The 25159-nt window shown below is 44.4% G+C and overlaps 1 protein-coding gene across 1 annotated transcript in view; it reads right to left on the bottom strand.

Moving 5' to 3' along the window:
* Nucleotides 1-25159, bottom strand: part of LOC126540550 (phospholipid-transporting ATPase ABCA3-like) — a 66957-nt gene that overhangs the window by 15977 nt on the left and 25821 nt on the right. The window contains exons 5-10 of the mRNA XM_072286179.1: nucleotides 17861-18049; nucleotides 17359-17543; nucleotides 12532-12657; nucleotides 11054-11171; nucleotides 6002-6156; nucleotides 1874-2029 (exon numbers count right to left, since the gene is read on the bottom strand). Of these exons, the coding sequence (XP_072142280.1) occupies nucleotides 1874-2029; nucleotides 6002-6156; nucleotides 11054-11171; nucleotides 12532-12657; nucleotides 17359-17543; nucleotides 17861-18049 (929 nt within the window). The remainder of the gene's footprint in view (nucleotides 1-1873; nucleotides 2030-6001; nucleotides 6157-11053; nucleotides 11172-12531; nucleotides 12658-17358; nucleotides 17544-17860; nucleotides 18050-25159) is intronic.

Genomic DNA, 25159 nt, shown 5'->3' with positions numbered 1-25159 from the left:
TCAATTCTTTAACGTCTCCCTTTTTTGGGATTAGTATTATGTTAGCATTCTTCAGCCGTTACGGCCGTTGTGTAAAACTTTTTTGTTTTATTGCGTTTCACATGCTCTATATTTTACCATTATCAGCGTACCGTCCCCTTTACAAGACATTCCGGGTAGAAGCCCGCGAGGAACTTGTAAATAAACAAAACCAACGACGTTTAAGGGGGGACGAGGCACTTCAAATAAATTTATTATCTTTTGAAACAATTTGAAAGAAATGGACACATTTAATGTATTTTTACTGCTTTCACAAACCGAATTATTGTTTCTCTAGGACAAATATTTGATATGATATCCAAAGCAGGATGCTCCATGTTTAGGGCCTAACTAGCTCATTAACAGCAAAATACAGCACACGGACTCGAAACTGGATATTAATAGTGTGTCGTAACTATAAGTCATCGTTTTAGGTCATTTTGAAGCCAAGTTTTAGGTTGTCAGACTTGACAGAAAATGCCCCCCTCGATGATGGAAAACAAGTTTTGAACGACACATAACATCACTATCTTTCAAGGGAAATATATATCAAGCGATAACCTAATCAGAACAAGAGCTATTGCTCCTCCACAACACAAGGGACACAGAAATTCTTGTTTTGAACAATGAGGAGAAAAGATTCCAAAGCATCTTTATTGAGACCAAACTGATGAAAATGAAGGGACTTGGTGTTTTTACAGAATGAATCCTGTGGTAATTAAGGGTTTTCGAAGCGTTAAATTGAGAAAGCTGAAAATATAATTTTTAGGCCAATTTTGGCCTTCCTTAAAGAACACCTTCGGTAGGATATAACTGAAGCGACTTCCCTTTATGGGCACGACGCTTTCAGCTTTTCAAGTGGGAATCCGCGGCTAGCCCGTATAAAAATGAAACCACCGCGTTAATATTCCAGCTAAATTTTCGCTGCTCTTTAAGCCGGTTGATCACGTATGCTACAATAGTATTATGATTAATATTACGTAATATCGCGCATTCATTTCGCTTATGCTAGCATGATCTCGAGCGCGAGTCTATGACAGGGCACGTGTCATGTTACAGCAGGGACAAGGGACACTAATACGACACCAGGGTGACGAGGAGCAGAATACACAATACGAGGCATGATAATCTGTTTGCTTAGCGGGTACCTACGGTAGCTTTTCAACTAAAGGTATACACTTTGGCTACACATTACATATGTTTAGCAAGGTCATCGCCACATTCTCCGAATTCCTACATTCCATTCCTTCTCCTTTTTCTTGGTACAGTATATTCAAAGACAGCGAAATGATGCCAAAGCCGACTTTGTGGGACACCGAGTGCTCTGCACGAAACAAATTTGTATTGAATGATTTGACGTATAGACGAACTTATATTGATGAAAGGGGGCAGGCTTTATCACCATGCACATCCAATGGCGTATCAACAACACCAACGTGTCCTCGCTTCAACTCCTTACAAAACGGCCACTCTCGCCAGTAATGCATAGCAAAGCGCGGGATTCGCCATTCATGGAATGTAGGTTGCGCTCACTAATAGAGTATATACGCGTAATCTTGATAAACGGAACTCGCTTAAATGCAACTGCCACTTAAATGAACACCATTCTCTTGGTTGGTTGGTTTTGTATTCATGCAACGCTCTCTGCATTGTCTATCAGCAAACGGAACTCCTGATAAACAGAATCAACTTCCCTGGTCCCTGGAGGTTCTGTTTAAAAAGAGTCCACTTATTACGTTTTTATGGCTCCTCCAGTTGACGGTGTGAGTGCACGTTGAAAAGTGCAAGTTGGAAGTACAGTGCTCTACTAGGAAGTACAGTTGCCTTCAGATGACAATGCGCAGCAATGCACTACCTTTGGCTTGGACACAATAGCCACGGCTATACACAGGCGCCTCTGCAAGCCTAGGGAAAGGTTGACGGCCAGTTCTGAACGGTACGGCATGAGGTCCAAGTCGTGCAGAAGGGTGACCACTTCCAGCCGCACGTGCTCGTAGGGAGTGCCCTTGACCTGCGCCACACGCCGATGATAAGAGCGGTGGCTGGCGACAAGAAATACTCTGTTGATTTCTATAATGGTTTTCAAGCAATTTCACAAAGTAGGCACACAAACTCCGTGTGCGGAAAGATGGCGTCAGCACCATGAACTTAAATGTGAGGTACAGGCTCGATGTCTTGTCGATTTTCTCATGGCGACCGACCTGCTATTTGTCTAGGAGTCGTTAATCAAGTAAAACTGGTGCTGCCTCTTTAATTTTAAATCGTCATCAAGTACACACAAGAGATTGGAGTTAAAATATTGCAAGCAGTCGCATTCACTCTTCTCACTCGTATTATGATAGAAACATTTCCAAATGCAGAATCCTTGCTACCAGACATTGCCTTTCACCGCCACGTTGCCATTCTAACCCTCTTTTCCAACAGCTTTCTTGGCTGCATGCGATACATTATTACGTATCCTTGTCCCCGCAAAACTGCGGTGTCAAAAAGGCAGCACGACATCCAGCGTCAAACTGTTTGCGCCGTCGTGACTGTACCGCACACTGCACGGATGCGTTTGAAGTTCCGGCGCAACGAACAATGCCAAGACTACGTGGACTTAATAGAGGCGCTACGCGATGCCAGCACATATCCGTAAAACGATAGTTCCAATTGAGACAGCTTGCTTTTGGAGCCGGTTGGTGACACTAAAGTTGCGGAAGCGTTTTTAAGCCCCAAGAACAGTTTAGGATACCATACACGTGGCCTTTAAATCAAATCGATTAAATTGGTAATAAAGATTCTATCTGTTTTTTTCACGTACCCATTTCAAGTATGTTTTCTAAAAGGAAGCTTAAAACGTCAATCGCTAAAGTTATGGTAATTCTCAAGAAAGGCGACAAATACTGTCTGGCAAGCTACCCTCCTATATCTCTGCCTCCCGTATTCGTCAAAGCATTCGAAAAAGTTGCCCTATCCCGATTATCGCCTTATATAGAGAGACACAGTTTTATTACTAAATGGCAATTTGGTTTTTGCGGAAAGAAGTCCACTGAAGGCACTTCTCCACGAAAACGAATATTCTTAGCCTCTTTGAAAACAAAGAAACAGTACTCAATGTTCTTGTAGACTTCAAAGCTTTTGATTGTTTATATATTGCCTCATTGATAAAAACAAAACTTGAATTAGATGGCATTCAAGTGGATTTGAATAGTGGTCGTTACAACTATTCAAATTGTGGACATGATATAGCAAATATAGGCAACGATGATGTGTATTGCACATACGGTGCCCACACCCCTATGTCTTACAGAGGGATTAACTGCGAAAGGCTGACAAAAAAAAGTAAATACAGCTCTAAAGATGTTGTATACATGGATGCAGCTGAACAGGCTTCGCGTAAACGCTAAGTAAAGCAGTTACCTTCAATCCAACGGGGAAATTAATACTCGTAACGAAAACTGTAAAAAATGGCTGCTAATAAAATTAATATTGTAGATTCATTTAGGTCTATTGGTGTCATATTTCACGAAATGATGCTATGAAATTGTCACGTCAACTCTATTTCACCAAAATTAGCACGAGTTGTTAACCAATCAAATCACTATAGAACTCACTTCCTCTTTAAGTAAGCTATGTAATATATATTTTCCTATTTTGCTCGCATGTTAACTATTGTCATCTTGTTTGGGGTGGGACTTCTAAAAGCAACCTCGAGAATATATACACCGTAAAGAAATCTGTGAGATTCATGTTTCACCTTAAATCAAATCAAAGCTCAAAGCATGTTTTTCACAATGCCAACATAGGTAATGTATTCACCAGCGTACAATAGTCATCCTATACCTCACTTCAAAAAAGAGCGAAGGCCCAATATACTTAGTACAAAGCATTACACCACCCTGACTTATTAACTAGGAAATACGCTGTTTATAATACATTACACGCTTCCTCGTGGCGAGTTCAAACCCACCACACAAGCTATGGCAAGTAGCTATTCTCGTATCAACTGCCCAACCTGTTAGGTAACATCGACCCACACATAAAACCTTTGTCAGAACTTACTACTGTATGCATTTGTATCAATGATGCACTGGCTAACATAGTTTTCATATCTAATGGTTTTGCACTCGTTGTTTTATTTTTGTTCGACTTACAAATATTTTCTGTATATCGTAGGCTTGAAATAGACCTACATGATCTGTATTTCAGCTTGTATTTCTGTTCTTTAAAATGAAATTGTAGCTTTTTTCTTTACATGCAGCTGCTTTGTCACCATTTGTATTATGTGCACTTGCCCTGGTAACGTATATGTGGGGGCCGTGGGCTAGTCAAGCTCTTGTAGCTTAAATACTCGACCTCTTCATTCTTGTGATGAACTAAATAAATAAATAAATAAATAAATAAATAAATAAATAAATAAATAAATAAATAAATAAATTTCATCTGTGGTGCGCACACGTAAATGACGACAAGTGGCATGTAGCCTAGTATGTCACGCAGCTCCAAGAGAGGTAGCAGTGCGGCACAACCAATTCTTACGCTACAGCATTTTTACCTAGCGAACAGTGAAGTGCGGGCAACTCTTTCGTGCCTGAGTGATTGCCTTACTCAATAATCTGTTTGTCACCCTTCGAGATTATCGCGCGCATTGACGGAGCACGCTTACACTTTGTGCAATAAGAGTGAGGTACAGTAGGCGTCAAAGTCTACGGACCACAACATTTAGGGGGATAAAGTCGAATATATCCGCAACCTGAGCACACATCCTGATATTTAGATTTCCAGCCAAACGCAGTATATCTGAAAGAGTTGTACAATCTCATTGGCTACGGTTGCAAACTGCTCAGAAGGTAAACGTTTTCTATGATCTCGCGGTCCGCAAACTCCGATGATATCTTAGATGCAGGAAAATTCTCGTAAATGGAATTGAATACAGGCCAGACCGTTGCTTTCGCAAAAGCTTTCAATGAACCATTACTTCACAGGGGGCTCGAAGAACTTAACCTCATCATCATCATCATCAGCAGCAGCCTGTTTACGCCCACTGCAGGGCAAAGGCCTCTCCCATACTTCTCCAACTGCCCCGGTCATGTACAAATTGTGGCCATGTTGACCCTCCAAACTTCCTAATCTCATCTGCCCACCTAACTTTCTGTCGCCCCCTGCAACGCTTCCCTTCCCTCGGAATCCAGTCCGTAACCCTTAATGACCATCGGTTATCTTCCCTCCTCATTACATGTCCTGCCCATGCCCATTTCTTTTTCTTGATTTCAACTAAGATGTCGTTAACGCGCGTTTGTTCCCTCACCCAATCTGCTCTTTTCTTATCCCTTAATGTTACACCTATCATTCTTCTTTCCATAGCTCGTTGCGTCGTCCTCAATTTAAGTAGAACCCTTTTCGTAAGCCTCCAGGTTTCTGCCCCGTACGTGAGTACTGGTAAGACACAGCTGTTATAAACTTTTCTCTTGAGGGATAATGGCAACCTGCTGTTCATGATCTCAGAATGCCTGCCAAACGCACCCCAGCCCATTCTTATCCTTCTGATTATTTCACTCTCATGATCCGGATCAGCAGTCACTACCTGTCCTAAGTAGATGTATTCCCTTACCACTTCCAGTGCCTCGCTACCTATCGTAAACTGCTGTTCCCTTCTTAACTTAACCTACTGCTCTGAAAAGTCAACCAGTAGTAGCTAAACTTCTGACAAAGCAATAAAAGTGTGTTACACTCTACAAAGTTACTCCGCTTTGTTCTATTATGAACCCTATTCATCATTCCCTTTCTGATTACGCTAAGACCCTACACTTTGAAAACCAAGGATGTGTTTACAACTCTGCGAGTTACATCGCTCAATATTTGCACACACGCAGTTACTCTTTCATAAGAAAGTTTCCAGCGTTCCATTGTTAGTAAGCGTATGTTGAGCATAAAAAAATAAGCGAGTTGGGCTACAATGCATGGCGATACGACAACAAAGATGACAACAAAGCTGACTTACCGTAGCGAAGAAGATCAGGTGCTCCTCAACCGTGAGGTCGTTGAAGAGTATGTTATTTTGAGGGCAATAACCAAAGCTCTCGCGGGCGTCTCTTGTGCAGGTCGTGATGTCAAAGCCGCCAACTACGATGTTGCCCGAGCTACATTTTGTGAATCCTGGAGATAAGCGAATTGACTGGAATCAGGACATTTACTATCGACATGATATTTGATGTGGTTTGATGTGATGCGAGTTTCATCGAAGACTAACAGATTCCTGCAGAAAACAGTGCAATAGAAATGAACAGACTATTTTTTTCAGTAAAACATTCTTTCGTGGCGGGCGTCCACATCGTGCGTCAGCTTTATTCGTAAATGTTAAGGCAAATAATGTATGAATGCATTTTATTACACGAAGGTACACGCTGTATACGGTTTCGGTGCCAGTCTTTAAGAATGTATATACTTGGTGCGATTTCTGTAGCTACAGTCAGTTTCGGCATATTAGTTTCCATAAGCCACCACAATGGAGATTGACATTATTACCTAATTACAGAATATTAGACAGTTTCGTTTTAGTTTGCCGGAGCGAATTCAGCATTTCTGCATTGCAGAAAAAGTCCCTCCATCCACACATCACAGTTCTAAAGAATGGCTACAGGCCTTCGCTGAAGCCGTTTATGTCCAAAGTTTATTGAATTTCTGAAATTGTGCGTTAAATTGACACAAGCATGAGCACAACAATTATATGGCACGTGAACTACAAATGTTAGGTTTATTGACGGCTTCCAGCAAGAAATAAAAATGTGCAAGAAACAGGCAAAGGAGCAACATTGTGGGCAAGGCTGTGTGCCAATTTCTTACGCAGTACTAAGCATGCTTTTCTGTTCGATGTCATTCAGCACTGCGTGCCAATCTCGAAAACATCGACAACGCTTTGTTATCTACTCGGTTGCCTAAGCCAAAAAGCTTCAGTTTCAGGAGTTCGTATATTATGGTACACTTGAGTAGTTGAAACGTCCAAACGATGTTTGTTACATTTCAAACAAAACGTCTGACGCCTGATCCGACGGATAAAACGTGCAAAGTGCTTTGTTAACCATATATGCTCCGCACCAGCGCGTTCAGTGAAGCGATGAGTTTTGTCATAGCCGATGAGCAGAACATGTTCACGAATAGAACGGTTTGCGTGTGAGGCATGATGACAGTTGCCATCGTAACAGGTAAGAAAGAGAAAGCAAATTATGGCAAATTAAGGTTCAACACAATAAAATCTGTAGCCCAGCCGACTGTAGCACGAAGCTACAAAGGAACTTCAAAGCTTCAAAGGACCTACCAAGATGTGCCGCTTTCGGAGAAACCCCTGGGAGTTTCTTTTGTAGCTTCGTGCTACTGTCGGGTGGAAGACTGTCCAGTTGAGAGTGGCTTATGTAGAGGAGAAGGCCGACTAAGAGTCAAGAGTCTGAAGTATTACAGACCACAAGAGCTATGGCCACTTAGCGCAAATAGGCATAAAAATAAGGAGACGATGGGACAAGGTGAGCGCTATGAAGGATAGTTGTAAGAACTCATCTTGTCCCTTCCTCCCCGTATCTATATGCCGATTTGCTCTTGCTCACCATAGTCCAAAATGAATACAGAATACAGAATGAATACAGAATGAATACAGAATGAACCTACTAGTCCAGCAAGAAGCATTACAGAGGGTCGAAAGCCGGGCAAAATTGTATTAACACGACCGCGAGTGCGTGCCATCGTTGTCACGTATAATTGGGGAGCACATACAGGGACACTAGTCGCGCAAAGTGCATCAACGTTCGTAATATAAGTGAAAGAGGAAAGTGGATGGAATGGTACGGGTAGACAAGCTGGTACCAGAGTAGATACAGGACCCTCATTGCCTCATATACACGAGAAAAACAGTAGGAATTTGATGTTAGCACAGACAGGGTTTTCTAAAGCAAGTATATAGACGAGCGGCCGCGGCACTTGCCAGAGCACCCTACATTAACTTTAAAGCGAAGCTTCATTTGTCCACCATCCGTGGTTTAAGTTAGGTTGGTCGTTCCGTCGATGGTCGAGTTCTTCCCTAGCCAAGTAGACGCTTCTTCACTATAAAGAAAAATGATACAGATTCCAGGCACTGTGCGAATCGGTGTTAGTGAAGCGCAGATCAGCCGGTATGACGAAACAGTGCATTACTATAACAATTCGACAGTGGATTTCACTGACGAAGCATCCCAGAACAGTTCTCAGTTGACGGCGGACTCTGCAGCGGCGCTATGAGCGACAAATGCTCGTGAGCTTCAGACGCTTCAAAGAAAGTTTCACTAATCCCGGCATTTCAAAGTCCCCCTTAGGCATCATTGACACCGCTCTTTTCCGTCCATCACCAGGTAACGACAGCCAGACAATCAGAAGCCTCCATACTACACGGTTAGGTTATGTCGCCCTTCAGTGTTCGTTGGCTTCTTCGTGAACCGACAAAATGATGACGAAAATGCCGCCGTATGAAATGAGCACCTTTCCTGTCGGCGGTTTGTGTCCGCCGCCGCATGACGCCACTATTCAGTGCGCTTCGGGTTCTTGCTCAACCGATGATGAAACCGTGTGCGACGTGTGCCTTCCGTATTTGCGTTTTCGGCCGCCGCCTGGTGACGCTACCCTGGAAATGCCCAGAAGCCTCCGAAACCCACCACCAAGTAGTGAACATGCCAACGAGCGCAACGAGTGCATTTTTCTCTTGTGACTGTGACCTAATGCGTATCATGTTGGACTACTATATTTCTTTACTCGCGTTCGAAACCCACCATCAACGCCTACTTCTTTTATGGAGCGTCTACTGGTCAAGAGCCCCCGACCAACGACCGATTCACGAACGCCCAGACACAGGATGACAAGCAAAGAAAGCGTCGCTTTATAGAAAAATGCCCGCGGCGGCGGGATTCAGGCGTAGGTACATCAGCATCCTACCTCGATGTTCTATAAACGTAAATAATGATTAGGCCACAGCCACAGGCACGAACTGCACGCCTAGCACAGAGTGACATCTTCGTCGGGTTAGGAAAAACTTAATGCGTGGAAATGTGGCGTCAACCAGTAGTAGATTTGAGAGACTTCTGCATTGCCTAGGTAGCGTTATCTGGTAGTGGACTGAAAACGGTTGTAACCAGTACAATGGTTAGTAAGCCATTCTTTGTGGCGCCTGAAGGTTAGGTGATCTGGTTGGAATTGGCGCTGTGTTACGTTTCTGTGTATCAAAATACCTTGTGTATCTCTTATCGTGATGCGCCGCTTCGTCTTAGTGGCTCACCAAACATTTGGTTACACGAAATTCACAAATTGCGTGTAATCTGCGTTTCTTTCTATGAAAGCTTGTGGTCGCATATTATGTTTAATGAACTTGAACCACGCCATTCGCAATTTCCCAATAGGACACGTCTCTGCACCACGTGCAAGTGGAACAATATGCAACGTCACAATATAGCAGCCTGCGGTCCATTTCCCATGCCGACCAATCTCTTTCACTGCGTTGATGCCCACATTGTTGGATCTCTGCTAGCGTGCCGTCATGTCAGCAGTTACATACGTGCATCGATCATATTGCGCACCCGCTTAAGCCTTAACCCTTTAACGGGTATTACTGCTGAAGATATTTTCTGCAAATTTCTCGAGAATTGGGATTGCCCACTTCGTTGTTCTTTCGAGCGTCACATCAGTGCACAGCCACCAATGCGAATCAGCATTGCGCACGCATCTAACTCTTCTAGGTGTTGCATAAATAATGATGACCACATATTGCCCCGTAAGCAACGGGTTCCTCGAATGCTTTCATTACCTACTGAAAGTCGCGCTCAAGAGAGAAGATGCTGGCTTGGCACATTGCCTTTTAAGCTTTGGCACTCCATTCATACGCAAGCTGCTATCATGTGCTGTTCAGCTTATCTCGTCTATGAGTGGCCACTACTTGTCTTTGGCGTATTGATCGACGGAACAGTGTGATACTACATGGATTTCGTCGTGACATTTCATCATGCAATACAGTTTTCCCGCCCAGCTCCAACTCGTCCTGATACACTTCATGCGGTTTTCGCCAACGTACAAGCTCGGCCCATGTATTTCGGCACGTGTCTGCTGTGAACTACTTACTTGTTCGCTTGCCTCCCCAAACACGTCATGGTCGACAAGAATGGCCGCAACGAAGCGTTAAGCAGCGCCATGCTAGCACAAGCTGGTCGCGTCAATACCCCGTAACGCATTCAAGGCTAGTCTTTACGCCTCAGCTGGAGACTGCTCGCGGCGCCTGTGCAAGTTGGACATCCGGCGTGCGCCGTCGCGCCAGCTGGTTGTCTTATATGACATGCTTTCAGTCGCCTCACGCAGACTTAAGTGTAATAGCCGTACTAAAGTGTAATAGCCGCCACCAAGTGGTCGATCATAAAAATAAAATATTAGGCAGAAGGGAAGAATTCCACATGGATACCACGCGCAAATTTCCGTTACACAGCCAATATGCAGCCTTGTAAACGTGGCTCTACTTTCCTGTTTCTGCTTGAATCCCTCATCCGCAACTAAATGTATTTTTCGGGCCCTTAGCACAAGGTGCTCCTAGCACTGCACAATACAACGTACCAGCTTTGCGGTACCTCATTTTGTAAACTGCATGTGCATTATAACCACCTTAACATCACATCGCATTTCGTTCACAGGACTCCTCCTTCCTTGCAACGTATCCTTGTGCCACAAGAATGATCTCCATTACTCTTGTAGGGAACCCTTTTTGTTAAGGCTTACTGCCAGATAACCTTCCCATGGGGAACACTGCACGCCCGTATCCTCCTCGACAAAAGAGACGACCACACAAGGGCTTCAGAAACAATATCTCCAGAAGTCGATCATTTGTGTGGAACAAGAAATTAAGCTAAAGACGTAACGTCATGCCGAGTATACTGTCCCGAACAGTGAAAAGGTCACGTGTGTAATATCAGGCTGATAACGGTGGTTTAATGCTCAGCGTTCCGAGTACACGTGCGTCTACAACGGAAGCCTTATACCGCGCATCGAGGGGTCTCACCAGTGACCATGTTCAATAGCGTCGTCTTCCCGGCGCCGTTATGTCCGAGTAGCACTGTGACCTGGTTCTCGAAGATCTTCAGCGTCACGTCTTGGATGGCGATGAGCTCATCGTAATCCTATAGGCGCCATTGAAACAGTAGGCTTAGGGGTGCGCGAACAGCAGCCTCTTAAACAGACGCCTAACACAAGTTAACAAAGCTGTAAGATTTGACATGACATCTGCAAGATTTGACATGACAAGATATTGCTTCAGGAATATCTGGCAGAATTATGCGAAAGAAGAGTGTGGGCGTGAAGCGTGCAAGGTATGCTGATATATTAGTTTTTTTTTTTTAACTATCCAAAGCAATGCACCGAGTCTAAGGTGCTGTAGTGGTTGGCACTCCGACTTCACCTGCCTGTAGGATTCTCCAGCCTGCACCTCAATTTCGGCACACTTAGCATTTTGACATTCTCTCACTACCGAAATATGGCCACCATGGACGGTGACAACATCCAAGACGTCATTTTAAGCAGCAGAACAGCATAGCTGCGGAGTCGCTGTGGCTCGCGAGTCCCCCATAACATTTGGAACCACTTGATCTCTACGCGTCAAATATGGCGCCGACGTCCCGATCTCGCTACTTAACTTCTTTACGTTGCTATATTCGCAATACGCAGCAAGGACATGCACACGTGCTCGAATTTACATGAGGCTGTATTCACCATGCAAAAGCATGTCCATTCGAGCAACCATCAGGAAAATGAAGTTACTAAATTTCTCTATCATTCGTTGCAAGCAAATACGCAGTCAGCATTCGCCTCACGTCTGATTTCTTGTCATGAAATAAAATACTTGTTCTGACGCCACCTCTCCTTTCCGTCGGGGGCCCACCTGCACGTTGACTTTGGGGAAATAGACCCGCTTCTGGTTGCCGGGCTTTTGAAGGAATTGTTTGGTTCGTAAGAGCTTTTATTAACGCCCCCATCCTGGGGAGTTATTCTGTAGGAGTCCGCCTAGTGGACATGTCCATTTTGTCTGCTGTGTCCATTTCGTCTGCTGTTGACCTTCTAATTGGCTGGGCTGGGCTGCGCGTCCGCAGCAGAGAGGCGCTACAGCCAATCAGCACTTCAGCGGCAAATGAAATGGACATGTCCGCTAGGTGGACTCTCACAGAATATCTCACCTGATCTGCCTTCGCCATCCACTCTCAGCTCTACTCTCCCCCACATGTTCCGCATGCTCGTTGACTCAATATTACAGTTTTTCATCACATGGGCGTACTTCCCATCATCCTTTCATTTATACTTTTTTATCGTTAGGCTTCAAGATGGTCAGGCGACACTCCACTTAGTTTTCTGCCTTCCTTCAGGCTTCCAGTGATAGTTTAATCTGACAGTTCATACATAACATTCAGTGAAAACAAGGGTGACGGCGATGACTCTCATTCGCAGTACTAGCATTGTTATCGAGTGTGCGTCAAGTGACCAGCTTACTTTGCTGACTTTCACAATGTCTATTGCGGCTGGCAGGCCCTTCGGATCCTCTTGAAAGTTGAGCATCTCGGCCGTGGTCATGGCTGGTGGCGTAATGGATATCATAGCTGGAACCCAGTAGCTCGTCTGCATCGCGGGTTAAGTAGTTGCTCACATCATGGATGAAAAAGAACTATAGCAGCGTCGGCACCTGACCGCCACGTGCTGCGCACGTTCTGTCATCAGGCCAGCTTTCAGTGTTGCCCAAAACATAAAGGCTGGTGGGTTCCCACCGCGCACGCTTTTATCACTCGTAGAGTCGTAACCTTCACAAAGGCATACAGTTTTATATTAACAGGATGCCCTATCTCAGATCGTCCTATAGAAATATGAAATATCGTCCTATAGAGATTGTGTTGTGCGACGTCCACTGCAGAGTTCGATTACCTTCAACGCATTTAAAAGAAAAGTTAATATCTGCTGGCTGGCGACAGTAGATTTATAATTTAGGCTAGCAATAAAAAATATAATCGAGAATCGCAAAATAAAAGAAAATATACCTTTCTTTCGTTTGCAACACTGTATCTCACTAATAAAAACAATAAAGTTATGCTGTGAAGTGCACTTATTCCGACACCTAGAGTACTAATGAAGTCTCGATTCGTTAGTAGGACTTTTGCAAAATCCTATGAAACATTGTAAACGCTTCACGCAAGATGCAAAGTCTCTTATAACAGCTGTCCGTTTCAGATGCCGTTTACACAACTGCAATGTCTGTTTTCCGTATTTGTACTTTTAAATTTGTAGACCTGGCGCTTTAGTTTGTCTTTGTGTTGCCAAGTTTAGGCAAATTTTTGTAAACGACTGGAGGCCCTTTGATCAAAATTCTACTTTCTAGTTTTGATAGGCTTCAGGGGCGCCTCTTAAATGCAATAAATTTTATTGTGATGATATTGGCGATTTTCTAGTGAGACCAATTCTCCGTTTCACATGTACCTTAAGAGGAAGCTTTAGCTCGGGCCCAACTCCGACGCGGCCTATTCAAATACATGTAAAAACGCAAAAACGTTTTTCTGAGATAACCCCTGGACCGATCTTAATGAAATTTGTTGCATTTGAGAGAGAAAGATAAATTCTAGTGACTGTTGGAAGCGGAATTTTGATTTAGGGCTTGAATTTTGTTAAAGAGATTTACAAAATTTCAGAAGTTTGAAAAAAATAGAAGCACGATGTTTACAAACTAATAGCTCTGCATCAAGAACAGATATCGCGGTTCTGTAAACGGCATCCATTAGATCATTCAAAGCGGACAAATTTCATATGTCATTTTACATCTTACGTGAGTTTGTTACGTTGTTTACGAGGGTTCTGCAAAAGTTGTAATTACATATTAATAAATTTTTTGAGATTCATGTATAAGATGTCAAATTTGTCCGCTTTAGATGTGCTATTAGGTACAATTCACAGAATTGCGATATCACCTATTCTTGCTGAGTTACAGAGTTGTAAACTTGATAGTTTCGTTTTCTGAAAATTTGTGATTTTTGCCAATTTTTAATAAAAAATTGACGACCCAAATCGAAAATTCGAAACCAACAGTCACTAGATTTTAAGTTTTTATTTTAAATGCAACAAACCCCGTCAAATTTGGTGCTGTGGTTGCCGAGAAAAACGAATTCTCCGTTTACATGTATTTAGATAGGAGCACCCGAGCTAAAGCTTCCTCTTAAGAGGAAGCTTTAGCTCGGGCCCAACTCCGACGCGGCCTATTCAAATACATGTAAAACGCAAAAACGTTTTTATGAGATAACCCCTGGACCGATTTTGATGAAATTTGTTGCATTGGAAAGAGAAAGTCAAATTCTAGTGACTGTTGGAAGCGGAATTTCGATTTAGGGCTTGAATTTTCTTAAAACGATTTTCAAATATTTCACCGTTTGAAAAAAGATAGAAGCACGAAGGTTACAAATTCATAGCTCTGCATCAAGAACTGATATCGCGGTTCTGTAAACGGCATCCATTAGATCATTCAAAGCGGACAAATTCAATATGGCATTTTACATCCTACGTGAATTTGTTACGTTGGTTACAACGGTTTTGCAAAAGTTGTATTTCCCTGTGATTAATTTTTTTTTTGTATTCATGTGTAACATATCAATTTTGTCCGCTTTAGATGTACTACTAGATGCAATTCACAGAATTGTATTATCGTTTTTAGTGGTTGAGTTACAAAGTTGTAAACTTGATAGTTTCGTTTTTTGAAAATTTTCAATTTTCGCCAATTTTTAATAAAAAATTGACGACCTAACTTAAAAATTCGAAACCAGCAGTCACTAGATTTTAAGTTTGTCTTTTAAATGCAACAAACCTCGTCAAATTTGGTGCAGTGGTTGCCGAGAAAAACGAATTCTGCTTTTACATGTATTTAGATAGGAGCACCCGAGCTAAAGCTTCCTCTTAATGAAAAACCGGAGTTGGCCGTTTATCTAAGTTGGCGGCCCTTCCGCCACAAAACACCAAATTAATTACCACCCAAATTGGCACAGGCGTCCCCCGGCCCGACACTCGGGTTTTCTTTAGTGGTCAATAGCGTACTGGGTCAGGAGCCGGCGCCATGCAAATCCTGTCGCACCCTGTGACCACAACACAACCCTGAAAGCTTCCTTCCTCGTTCAGCCCCTGTTATACGATTTCTTTATATGGCACATTTACAATGCGTACACAGATTGTCACTTCTCTTATTGTCTTTCCTAGTTGTCTTGCTACGTTCTAGTCTCTCTGTGTTTCTCTACTGCAGTTACGTATGTATTGCTTATATATAAATCCGTGTAATATATTACTATTAATTAACTTCCAAGGCATAGTATGTCTCAAAAATTAGCTGATGACATTGTCTTCAACGATTCTGGAGATGACTTAAAAGAAATTATTGAGCATCGTGTCCGACAATGTGTAAAAGTAGGGTTGAATATTAATATGGCAGAAGACAAAGGTAATGTTCCATAGCCTGGTAAGAGAACAAGAATTTATGTTTGGTAGTAGACCTCCAGAATCTGTGCAAGGGCGCCTTTATCTTGGCCAAATACTCACAGGGACCCTGATCACGAGAAGGAAATTTACAGAAGGATAAGATGGATTGGAGCGTACACGGGAGCCATTATTAAGTCATGACCAACCGCTTTCCCGCTGTCCGGGGAAAGAAAAGTATTACACTCATTGCATTCTACCAGTGCTTACATACGAGCTGGAACTTGGACGTTAACAAAGAAGCTTGAGTGAAAGTTAAGGATCGCGCAACGAGAGACGGAACGAGAAATCTAAAAGGTCTAACGTTAAAAGATAGTGGTGTGGACTAGAGGGGAAACACAGGTAGCCGAAATTATGGCTGACATAATGAGGAAAAAATGAAGCTGGGCCGACCGTCTGATGCGTAGAGCCGATAACCGGTGTTCTAGTAAGATCCACAGAATGGGTGCCAGGAGAAGGGAATCGCAATCGGTGACGGCAGAGAACTGTGTGGTGCGATGAAATTAGGAAATTTGCGCGCATGGGGCTTGTGCAAACCAGGGATAAATAAAGATCGACGGGAAAGGTATTCATCCTGCAGTGAAAATAAATTTCCTGATGATAATGATAATAATAAGACGATGTTTATGCGGCTTAACAAAAATGTTAGTTTAGCTTTTCGTTTAAAAACTATTGTGCATTTTTTGCCAGATGCTTCTTGGCACAAGGTAGAAACCTGAACGGTGGGGTTTCTCGTGCGATATTTACATATTGTTAAAGCCGCGGTTGTTAAAACAGTGCTTACGAAAGTATCACCTACAATATGTCCTTCGTAAAACAAGTTGACGCAAAGGCTTCGTGACTGCTGCAATACAGCTGCTTACTTTCCTCGTTGGCTGGAAAAGGTACGGCGGAAAGGTAGGCAATGGGGAAAGGTACCCGCGAGGTGAATCCCTGTAATCTGATCGATTATATCAATGGGAGGTACGAGTCAATGCAACAGCTAACAAAGACAAAGACGTTCTCACATTGCTTGCTTGCAGCTCACATGCACATCGCGAGTGATAGCGTAACGTATCGCGATCAAGTATGCAGGTTCTTCTATCGTCAATACGACCAAAGTTACTAATAGCACTACGCACATTTAGCGAGGTATGGCTCATCATTTGCCAAGAATATGAGTTACTAGGACAACTACGAAGACATATAGGTGTCCTCCAGAATAAATTAGGCCACAGACAGTAATACGCATGCAAGGGCATTTAGGCAAAGACGTTCGACTTCAGCAATAGACACTACTTACTTTAGTATCCTAATGGGCGTATAAAGAGTGCTTGATTTGCCCAATGGCTTACACATTCACTGTTAGGGTCAAGGAAAATTGCTTTGATGAAGGCAAAATAAGTTTTTCCTTTTCTTTTTTTGTTGCCTACTTTGATACCATGGCGATAATATGATGTTGCCCCTGTCATCATAACATTACGATAGGGGCGACAGACGTCCCGAAACGTGCATGAAAAAAGAACATTGCTTGTAATCGCTGTCTGACCCTCGTGTCAGATATATTTATCCGCACCAGGTGATTAGAATTATTGCTAAGTTGCTGTAATCATAGGTGTAGGTTAAAGTGGCTGTCGTCTAAGGTAAATTATCTTATAGCCTTAATTAAGGATAAGGCTGCTATAGTCATGGGACAGACTACTATCTACAAGAATGTAGATTTTTTTATAATGCACGTCTTCAAGACGTAGCCATAGTAACATGGAGACCAGTCTGTGACCTCGTCCCGTGAATCGGAACGCTAAAACGGTTGCGCCACCCGCGCCGGGTATTTGCGAGCACCTGAAACGGGTAGTAGAAAGGCTTGGCGATTCCTGGACCCACGGGCACCACGTTGTCTAGGTACCAGACTGCGGCCACGATGAAACAGTCGCATATCAGGCCTATGAACACGATCTCTGCCAGTGTCACGTTGTCTGGAGTGGCGCTGCGGTCGTAGAAGTTGCTCCAGTTGGCTCCAAAAGCCACTGCGAAATTCGTAAGCGAAACGGACGCCCAATAAGTGATGTGACTTGTTTGGCGGTGTTATCATTAGTGTTTTGTTGGGCTTTAACCCATACTGTTCGATGTTGTAACGCAGGTAATGAACTTATCAAACTCCGACATCGCTTTAGGCGTCTCTGCAAGGTCTCTTTATCCGCTTCCTTTTGCAGCTCCCGCCAGTTCGAAGCACGCCTTCAGAAACATGACATTTGGCATTACTGAGCTGCACCACAAGCTTGACCTGCGAAATGTCTGTCCTCGAGTCTTAAGGAGCGAGGAAATGGGGAAACGCAGCGCTCACCAAACTTCTCGAAGCGTTCCAGCACGCGGAAGCTCCAGTGCAAGCTCATGCCGGGAAAGACGCAGGTGACGAGTTTGTGCCAGCGTCTGATGAAGTGGTAACCCTGGCCTCCGTCGTTCTCCAGAAGTAGGAACGGCATGACGCAGCTGAATGTCCAGTACACCATGGCTCCGGCCACGGCACTGTGTGCTGCGCGACGGCATAAACATTGTTCGCCACGTCCACTGGTAAGCTGTTTGTGTGCTCTTAGCTGTCAACTCAACTGAGTACGTAAGTGGACCGCTGAGTGCAATCAGTTGTCAACTGAGTATGCTCGCGACTCCATTGCTGCAGCAGGAAAGGCACGTCAGATTGCCCGTCTTTGTCTCTCTGCGCAGCGAAAACGTCAGACGTGTTTGCACGACCGCAACCACTGGCACGCCTGCATGATTGCGGATGACCTCGTCCTTCTCTGGTCTTCGTCTCGGTTCGTTGACCTTTCGCAGAAGCTGCTGTCGAGATACTCCGACCCTAACCGCATCCTGCCACGAGCGACCAATTTTACTTACTTACGCCCACCTTTCACCCACCAGCTTCTAGCGAGCGTCGGGTCGACACTTTCGAGACTGGAGGCCAATGTCACGATACTGCGGGCATTACGAGGACGACGACGTTGCTCCTCGTGGGGAAGATGATAGCGGGAAGCTTTAAGTGTATGGATTATCCGCCAACTTGCTTGTTTTGCTGTCCTCTGTAAATAGCTTGTAAATACATTTTCATCTGTATTTACACCCGTAACAATGTGATTATACATACAGTAGACCGCGCTAATGGCCAATACGTCCCGCTAACAGCGCTAGATGAAAGTGGCTTCCGCATGCCCGGGAGCGGCTCCCCATAGCGCCTACGCTATACAGGCAGGATCGTTCGAACAGACCGTGAAAGTATGCGCTAATCGAAAATCAACATTAATTATGCCTATTTTCGGTTAAAGCATATTACTTACAGGGAATTTCTAGGCAAAGAGATGCTGTCAGCGAAGTATGCAGACGCGTAAAAAAAGCTGAATCTTCCGCGTCACTGAATAATTGCTGTCAGTATTAAGGCGCGAAAAAAAAAAAAAACAGACAAAGAGCCACACATAAACAGGACGAGCGCCATGTGTGTCTCTTCGTCTCCGTTTGTCTGGGCAAGTAGCTCAAAGGAAAGCTATGCTACTGGATGATGTTGCGCAGTATGTTGAGTTAGGACACTACAATTAGTCTTCTCTTTACGGGAAGTATAATAAAAAATGTTACAATCAATCAATTGTGCCTTTGCCAATATACTGAGCTGCAGGTGTCAGTGCGCCATCCTGATATTGACGATCCATGACATGGAGTTTGTGAAAGACGTGGTTTTATAAGCAGGGTAGAGCTTTATTTGCACAGTGTCGGGGACGTAATATATACACTCTTTCGGAAGTGTCGTCGAACAACCTTTTGTTCGACCACACTTTTTGTGCGAAAAACCTTTTGTTCGACCACATCTAGTCACTTCAAACCTCCATCTAACTGCGAACTTTTCTCTCTTCTTGAAAGTGCTGGAGTGTCACTTGTTACAACTCCGAACGCGTGTCACCCATACGCGCTCCCCGCGCGATAGATTTCGGCAAATAAATATTCGCTTTAATTACTGTTCTCTGGAAGCATTCATCGTGTAAATGACAGTTGTGCACAGTCTTGCACGTAAGAAAATGCAGGCTTGGCCGACAGAATATAATAAAGCAAATGCTTTAGGGCCAGAAGTGTAAATGCGTAGAAAACGGAATTCGGAACTCTACAACTGTACCACCTAACTCATTGCTTTGGCTAGCACTCATGGGCTGTTCGTACGGAAGGTTTGAGCTTCACAAGGCGACTGCAACGATAGGTTGGACCACGTGTAGTGACACATGTGCGTATATATGTGTCATGTCCTTCTCCAGTGCGTGTTTCGTTTGAGCTATTTACTTGGAATATGTCACAACGAAAAAGACCGAATCCCTCTCATTGCCTAGTTTAATATAGCGATACTACAAGAACAATCTGCCTGCAAAACGTTTGTGGTCCTGAAAGACCCTCTGAACGCAGTAAGAAAACGTTGTAGACGAGGCTCCTTTGAACATGCGAGCCAAATACTACGGCACTTCAGGCTGCATGGAACTTCCAAACTCGTGTCAAAAAGAGTAAAAGAAAATCGCTAGCTATCTCCCTCGTAACGTCGTCAGCAACTTATCTCGCGAGCAGGCATCCGGGCCCCACAAGTATTGGCAGATTTCATGATCGCGAAGACGTTTTCAGTGATACCATTACTAAAATTTTGTATTATAAGACACATATAAAACTCTGCGATCACAAAAACAAAAAAAATCAAGTAGTCATCTGTGCACTTCCGGGCTGCACACAACAGCTGCGCGTGGCCGCAGGGATCGGCTCAGCGTGCTGCATCGCGTATAGGTACCGCACCCGCCACGGGATGCCACGATGAGCCCTCTGCTTGGCGAGGCGGTCTCAGAGCCGCGTCCTCTGATTGGTGTCTAATTTGACCTAGATCAAGGGGCGGTGTCTGCCGGCGCGAGGAATCCCGAATACCAATCTCGCGTAGTGAGAGTGACGCGCCTGCCTGAATCGGAAGTAGCACCGTAATTAAAAAAAAACTAAAGTACCCCAACATCCCGTCGAGGCCTTACTCCCTTGCTATCCCCCCTGTGTAGCTTTCCAGCGGGCGAGTGGGACGATATGGGAGACAAAGCCACGCATCAGTGCGATAACTGCCTCCAACTCCGCTTAAGGGGTACGAGGACCACCAACGGAGACGCCAGCGCTGCGATCGTTCTTGCGTCGAAAGTGGGAGCGCGTAGCATCGCTTCGCCGTGGCGAGAGCGCGCGGCGGGAACGTTATTTCGATTGTTCATTGCTCATAAACGGTGTCCCTTGTCTTTAAATATTTCTGGCTGACGTATTAGAATCGAGAAAAGTTGCTCGAGTCCATCTAAACGCTTTGTAAGACGTTGGTCGCGGAACATATACAGCCAAGGCGGGATTTGTACTCGTTTTGGTCGGAATGTTCGTTTAGAATACAGGGACAGTAGCAGGTCTATGCAAAAGTAAACTGATCCAATATATATCGACAACCATAATGGGTGGAGATAGCTCCCGTGTATCTTGTTATATATAGTTAGGTTACCTTGTTGTCAAGGGTTCTCGGAGTTCGAGACGCGGCCGTGAGTTGATGACAACGTTTTTCGAAGTAAAAAAACAATGCATTTAACTCGTCTCTGCCTTTTTTTTTCTAGTCAGCACCACAAATAAAGATAACTTCGATTACCACATGATACAAACATAAAGTTGCGTAAACGTTACACTACAAAACAATATTCTGACAGCTCACATTGCAGATGGTTAAATTTTTCCAGGAATGCCCCACGACCACGTGCCTCTAATCGGATGATGGTTTTGGCACGTAAAACCCCAGAACCTTCTTTTTGTTCTTTATTATTGAAGTGTGCGAATATCTACCCGTAGTGTCAGCATTACAGAGTAACCGGATGGTCTGTGCACTGCAAACAACCCTCAGAGGGTCATGGCTCTCCACATCCCATGTAGATCAACATGGCGGCCGCTGCCGATGGAGAGAGCTTCGAGCGTGTAACTTTAGAATGATTATAGTTCGTAGAGCTCTGAAGATTGTGCTTTATGTGAAAGATACCTGCATTTTTTGATGGAATAAAAAAACTATATGGCTGGGCATGCGATGGCCCCTTTAAAGGCTCTGTTGTAGTAACCGAACCACTCGATTAAACCAACTGAAAGGCCAATTGTCTGTGGGAGCGCCCATCAACAGAAGCTAAAGTGATCCGCAAATTATATAGACTTGCCTTCTCATTCGCCCTTTTAGCAAAGAGCCGCAATAGTGATTTCGCTTGCAGCTAGAAATCCCTTTCTTGATTTAGTGCCGTGTTCTTGGTAGCTGCATGGAAACCTTGCCGATGTCCAACTCATCACAGCCGAGGCTTGCGCTCAGAGAAGGAGGTCTCGCTTTTGCTCTAACGAGTCAGCTCCAACGAGCCAGTCAGCTTGAGCAAATTATTGAGAGCTTCAGTCTGAACCGTAAATCTATATTATGCGTAGTGCGCACTTTGTAGAAGGACCAGCCTACGGTCATTGATACGTGGAAGCGTGCTCATATACATGGTGTTCAAAGGTAGACTTTCCGGGTGCTGAAAAAATGTGAAGAGGAGTACATGAAAGCCATTTTTCTACCTAGGTTATGCAGCCAGGCAGTCGCAAACTGTGAGGATAATTGTCGTCATAATGTCAGTATTTAATTAAATTCGATAATTAACTTTTTATTTACTGCAATTAGCATGTATGTCTATATTGAAAACTCAGAGGCGGTGCCATTTGGTGACCATTCCATTTTGTACAATTTTAGTAACGCGCCTGTGTCCCAAGATATGCAGGTCTGAAATTTCAGTCCAAGCCGTCTAATTACGCATGCCAGACGGCGGCACCCGCTATGAGGCCCCTCCCTAGTGTGACACAGCTGTTGCGTATGACGCTCCGTCTGACAAGAATGCGGGGTGACAGGCGACGGTGATTACTTTTCGTTCTTGGCCACCGTCTTCGTTCGTGGCCAGCGAAACCGAAGGACGACATTGCGCGGCAGCTTGGCCGAGCTCTCTTTTGAAGCAATGACTTGCAGAGTTGACGACAAAGCGCGGTGCCACCGTACACGTACTGTCGAAGCAATCAAGTACAGGATTACGATACTGGCTTTGGTTTTATTTATTTTTGCATTTCGGAGGCTCAAAGCCATGCAAGCTCTAAGCATGAAACAAAGGTGACAGCTACCAGGCAGCACCTTAGTTGCCAGTGGTGTTCCGGAGACGCTGTACCTGTCCGAAGTGTGTGATTTGAGGGCCCTGTATTGCCTACGCCTGAAATACTGCTGTAAAATTGAAGGACGACTGTGAACTGGGGTGCTATAACGTAAAGCTCTTCCAAACTTTTCTATTCCTATTCTGCAATCAGCCCTCCGCGATCGGTCAAAAACTTTTTTGGACCACCCCACTTCACCTCTCTGTCACTCGACGTCACGAAAACCGCGATAGCTCCCCAGTTGATAAGGCGTGTACACACTGATTATGCATGATTTCATCGAACAAAAGAAAAATAGCTATTTCTAATTCGACGCCTTTTTGCCATTAGCCACCTGCTATTGGTCAAAAGTTTTCGGGCTGCACCAACTTCACCTGCCTGTCACGCGACGTCACAAAACCCCTAAAGCTCCCCGCATCTAAGTGACATTTACGCGTTAAAGATGCATTAATATGCCCAACAAAACTGAATTTTCTTTTGAATAGCCGCAGGCATGCCCGTTCCGAAAGGAATGAAAGATGGCGGCCGCCGATCGATCAGGCACTGGCTACTCGCACCTGCCGGATAGCATGGTTTAATTAGCATAGAATAAAACTTTTTGCTTGGCCGTGTAACGTTTTTGAGCACTTTCGACACGTTTACGACTTCGTTCTGCCAACTCTTCTTTTCTGAGCATCCATTTTAGCGTCATTCTTAAGCTTCCGTTGCATGCCGCCGCGATTTTCGACCAGCCATCGCAAGCTAAGTAAGGGAAAGCAGGCCAATCGAAGACGCCGGCACCACCCTCTCCAACCGGTTATCGATTTTCAGTGCAGTGGCTCAGCCCCATCGAATCCCTTTCCACTTGAGCGTGCTCCCCGCCTCTTGTCAGCCAATTAGATAAGAGGAGCCGCTCAGTGTATGCAATGTTATTCGTTTATCAAGCAAACAAAAGTGACCTCCTATGAACGAGGAGAGTATTTGATAGGTCTTTTCAGACAACTCTGCGGGTCACCGCCCGATGCTTGTGTCGGCGGTTACGCAAATTTGACGTCAGGAGATTGGAATAAAAACACATTGGAATAGTTTAACGTTATAGAGCCGCTGGTGGGAGTAGTGCACTTCACTGGTGTATGCCTGACGATTTTTTTATTCTTCGCGGTTTTGCCAAAGTGCCGAACAGATCAGGCATCGCCTTGCAAGCGCATCGAGTGAACCCCTGAGCTTCCATTATGTGCCTTTGCCTTTGCCACTGATTGCCTCTACTAAGCTGGGCCGTTGGAAGAAGCAAGACCTGCGTTGCGACCTTCTGTATTGAAATATGGCTGCTTCGTCTGGTTCGAGCTACTATTCTATGGCAGAAAAAAAATTGATGTAGTGCTATAAATGGCGGAGATGAACGGCAATGCCTCATTAGCAATGTGTCTGTACGCGTCTCACCATCCGGATTGGCGAGCACCAAGCAAAGCAACATTTGTTAGCATTTTCAGACGTTTCAGACGTTTCAGACCAAAAAAGACAGCCCAAGAAGAGCATCATTGATGAGGACTTTGAAATTGACGCGCTTGCTTGAGTGCATGCAATGCCAAATGTAAGTATCAGAGAGATTTCTAAACAATGCGGAAAAGTGTGGGAACAGTGCACAACGTTCCAAAAGAGCATGAACTTCATGCATACCATGTGAGTCTTCATCAGGACCTAAGTGAAGGAGATTTTGAGAAGCGGGCAGACTTTTGTAATTGGGTCCTAATGAAAATTTACCAAGACAAGGATTTCGTGCAAGGAGTGATTTGGACTGATGAGGCCCGATTTTGCAGGAACGGCACAGTGAACATTCACAATGCTCACTACAGGTTGCAAGGAAATCCTCACTGACTGCCGCAACACAACCACCAAATTCGCTGGGGTCTAAACGTATGAAATGGCATACTTGGGGACGGAATCATTGGCCCTCACTTCTTCGAAGGGAACCTTGATGGAAAGAATTATGCGCACGAAATTCTTGCTGGTGTCGTCGACAAATTTGCCTCGAGTCTCCCTCTTAACGAACTGCGGCAAGTTTGGTTCTAGTATGACAGGGCGCCACCACATTTCTCCTCCAGTGCAAAGAACTCGTTAAACTAACTTTCCACGGCAGTGGATTGGACGCGAAGGAGGGATGTCTTGGCCGCCGAGATCCCCTGATCTCTCTCCACTGGACTTCGTTCTGTGGGGCTACGTGAAAGATCGCGTTTACCCAATTGAGCCCACCGATGTCAACGACATGAAAATGAGAATAGTTGCCGCCTGTAGAAGCTTCGACTCAGAACTGATGCGCAGAGTTCTGGACTCGACGCTAGAGCGGTTCACGTGGTGTGTTGCGGCGGAAGGCAAGCATTTCGAACATTTTTATACCGTTGGTTTCTTGGCGATTCTCATAATTCTATGTTGAATAAGATTT

This window comes from Dermacentor andersoni, chromosome 2, assembly GCF_023375885.2.
Source record: "Dermacentor andersoni chromosome 2, qqDerAnde1_hic_scaffold, whole genome shotgun sequence".
Classification (NCBI taxonomy): domain Eukaryota; kingdom Metazoa; phylum Arthropoda; class Arachnida; order Ixodida; family Ixodidae; genus Dermacentor; species Dermacentor andersoni.
Note: the sequence above shows the minus strand (reverse complement) of the source record. Positions and strands in the feature narration are given on the sequence as shown.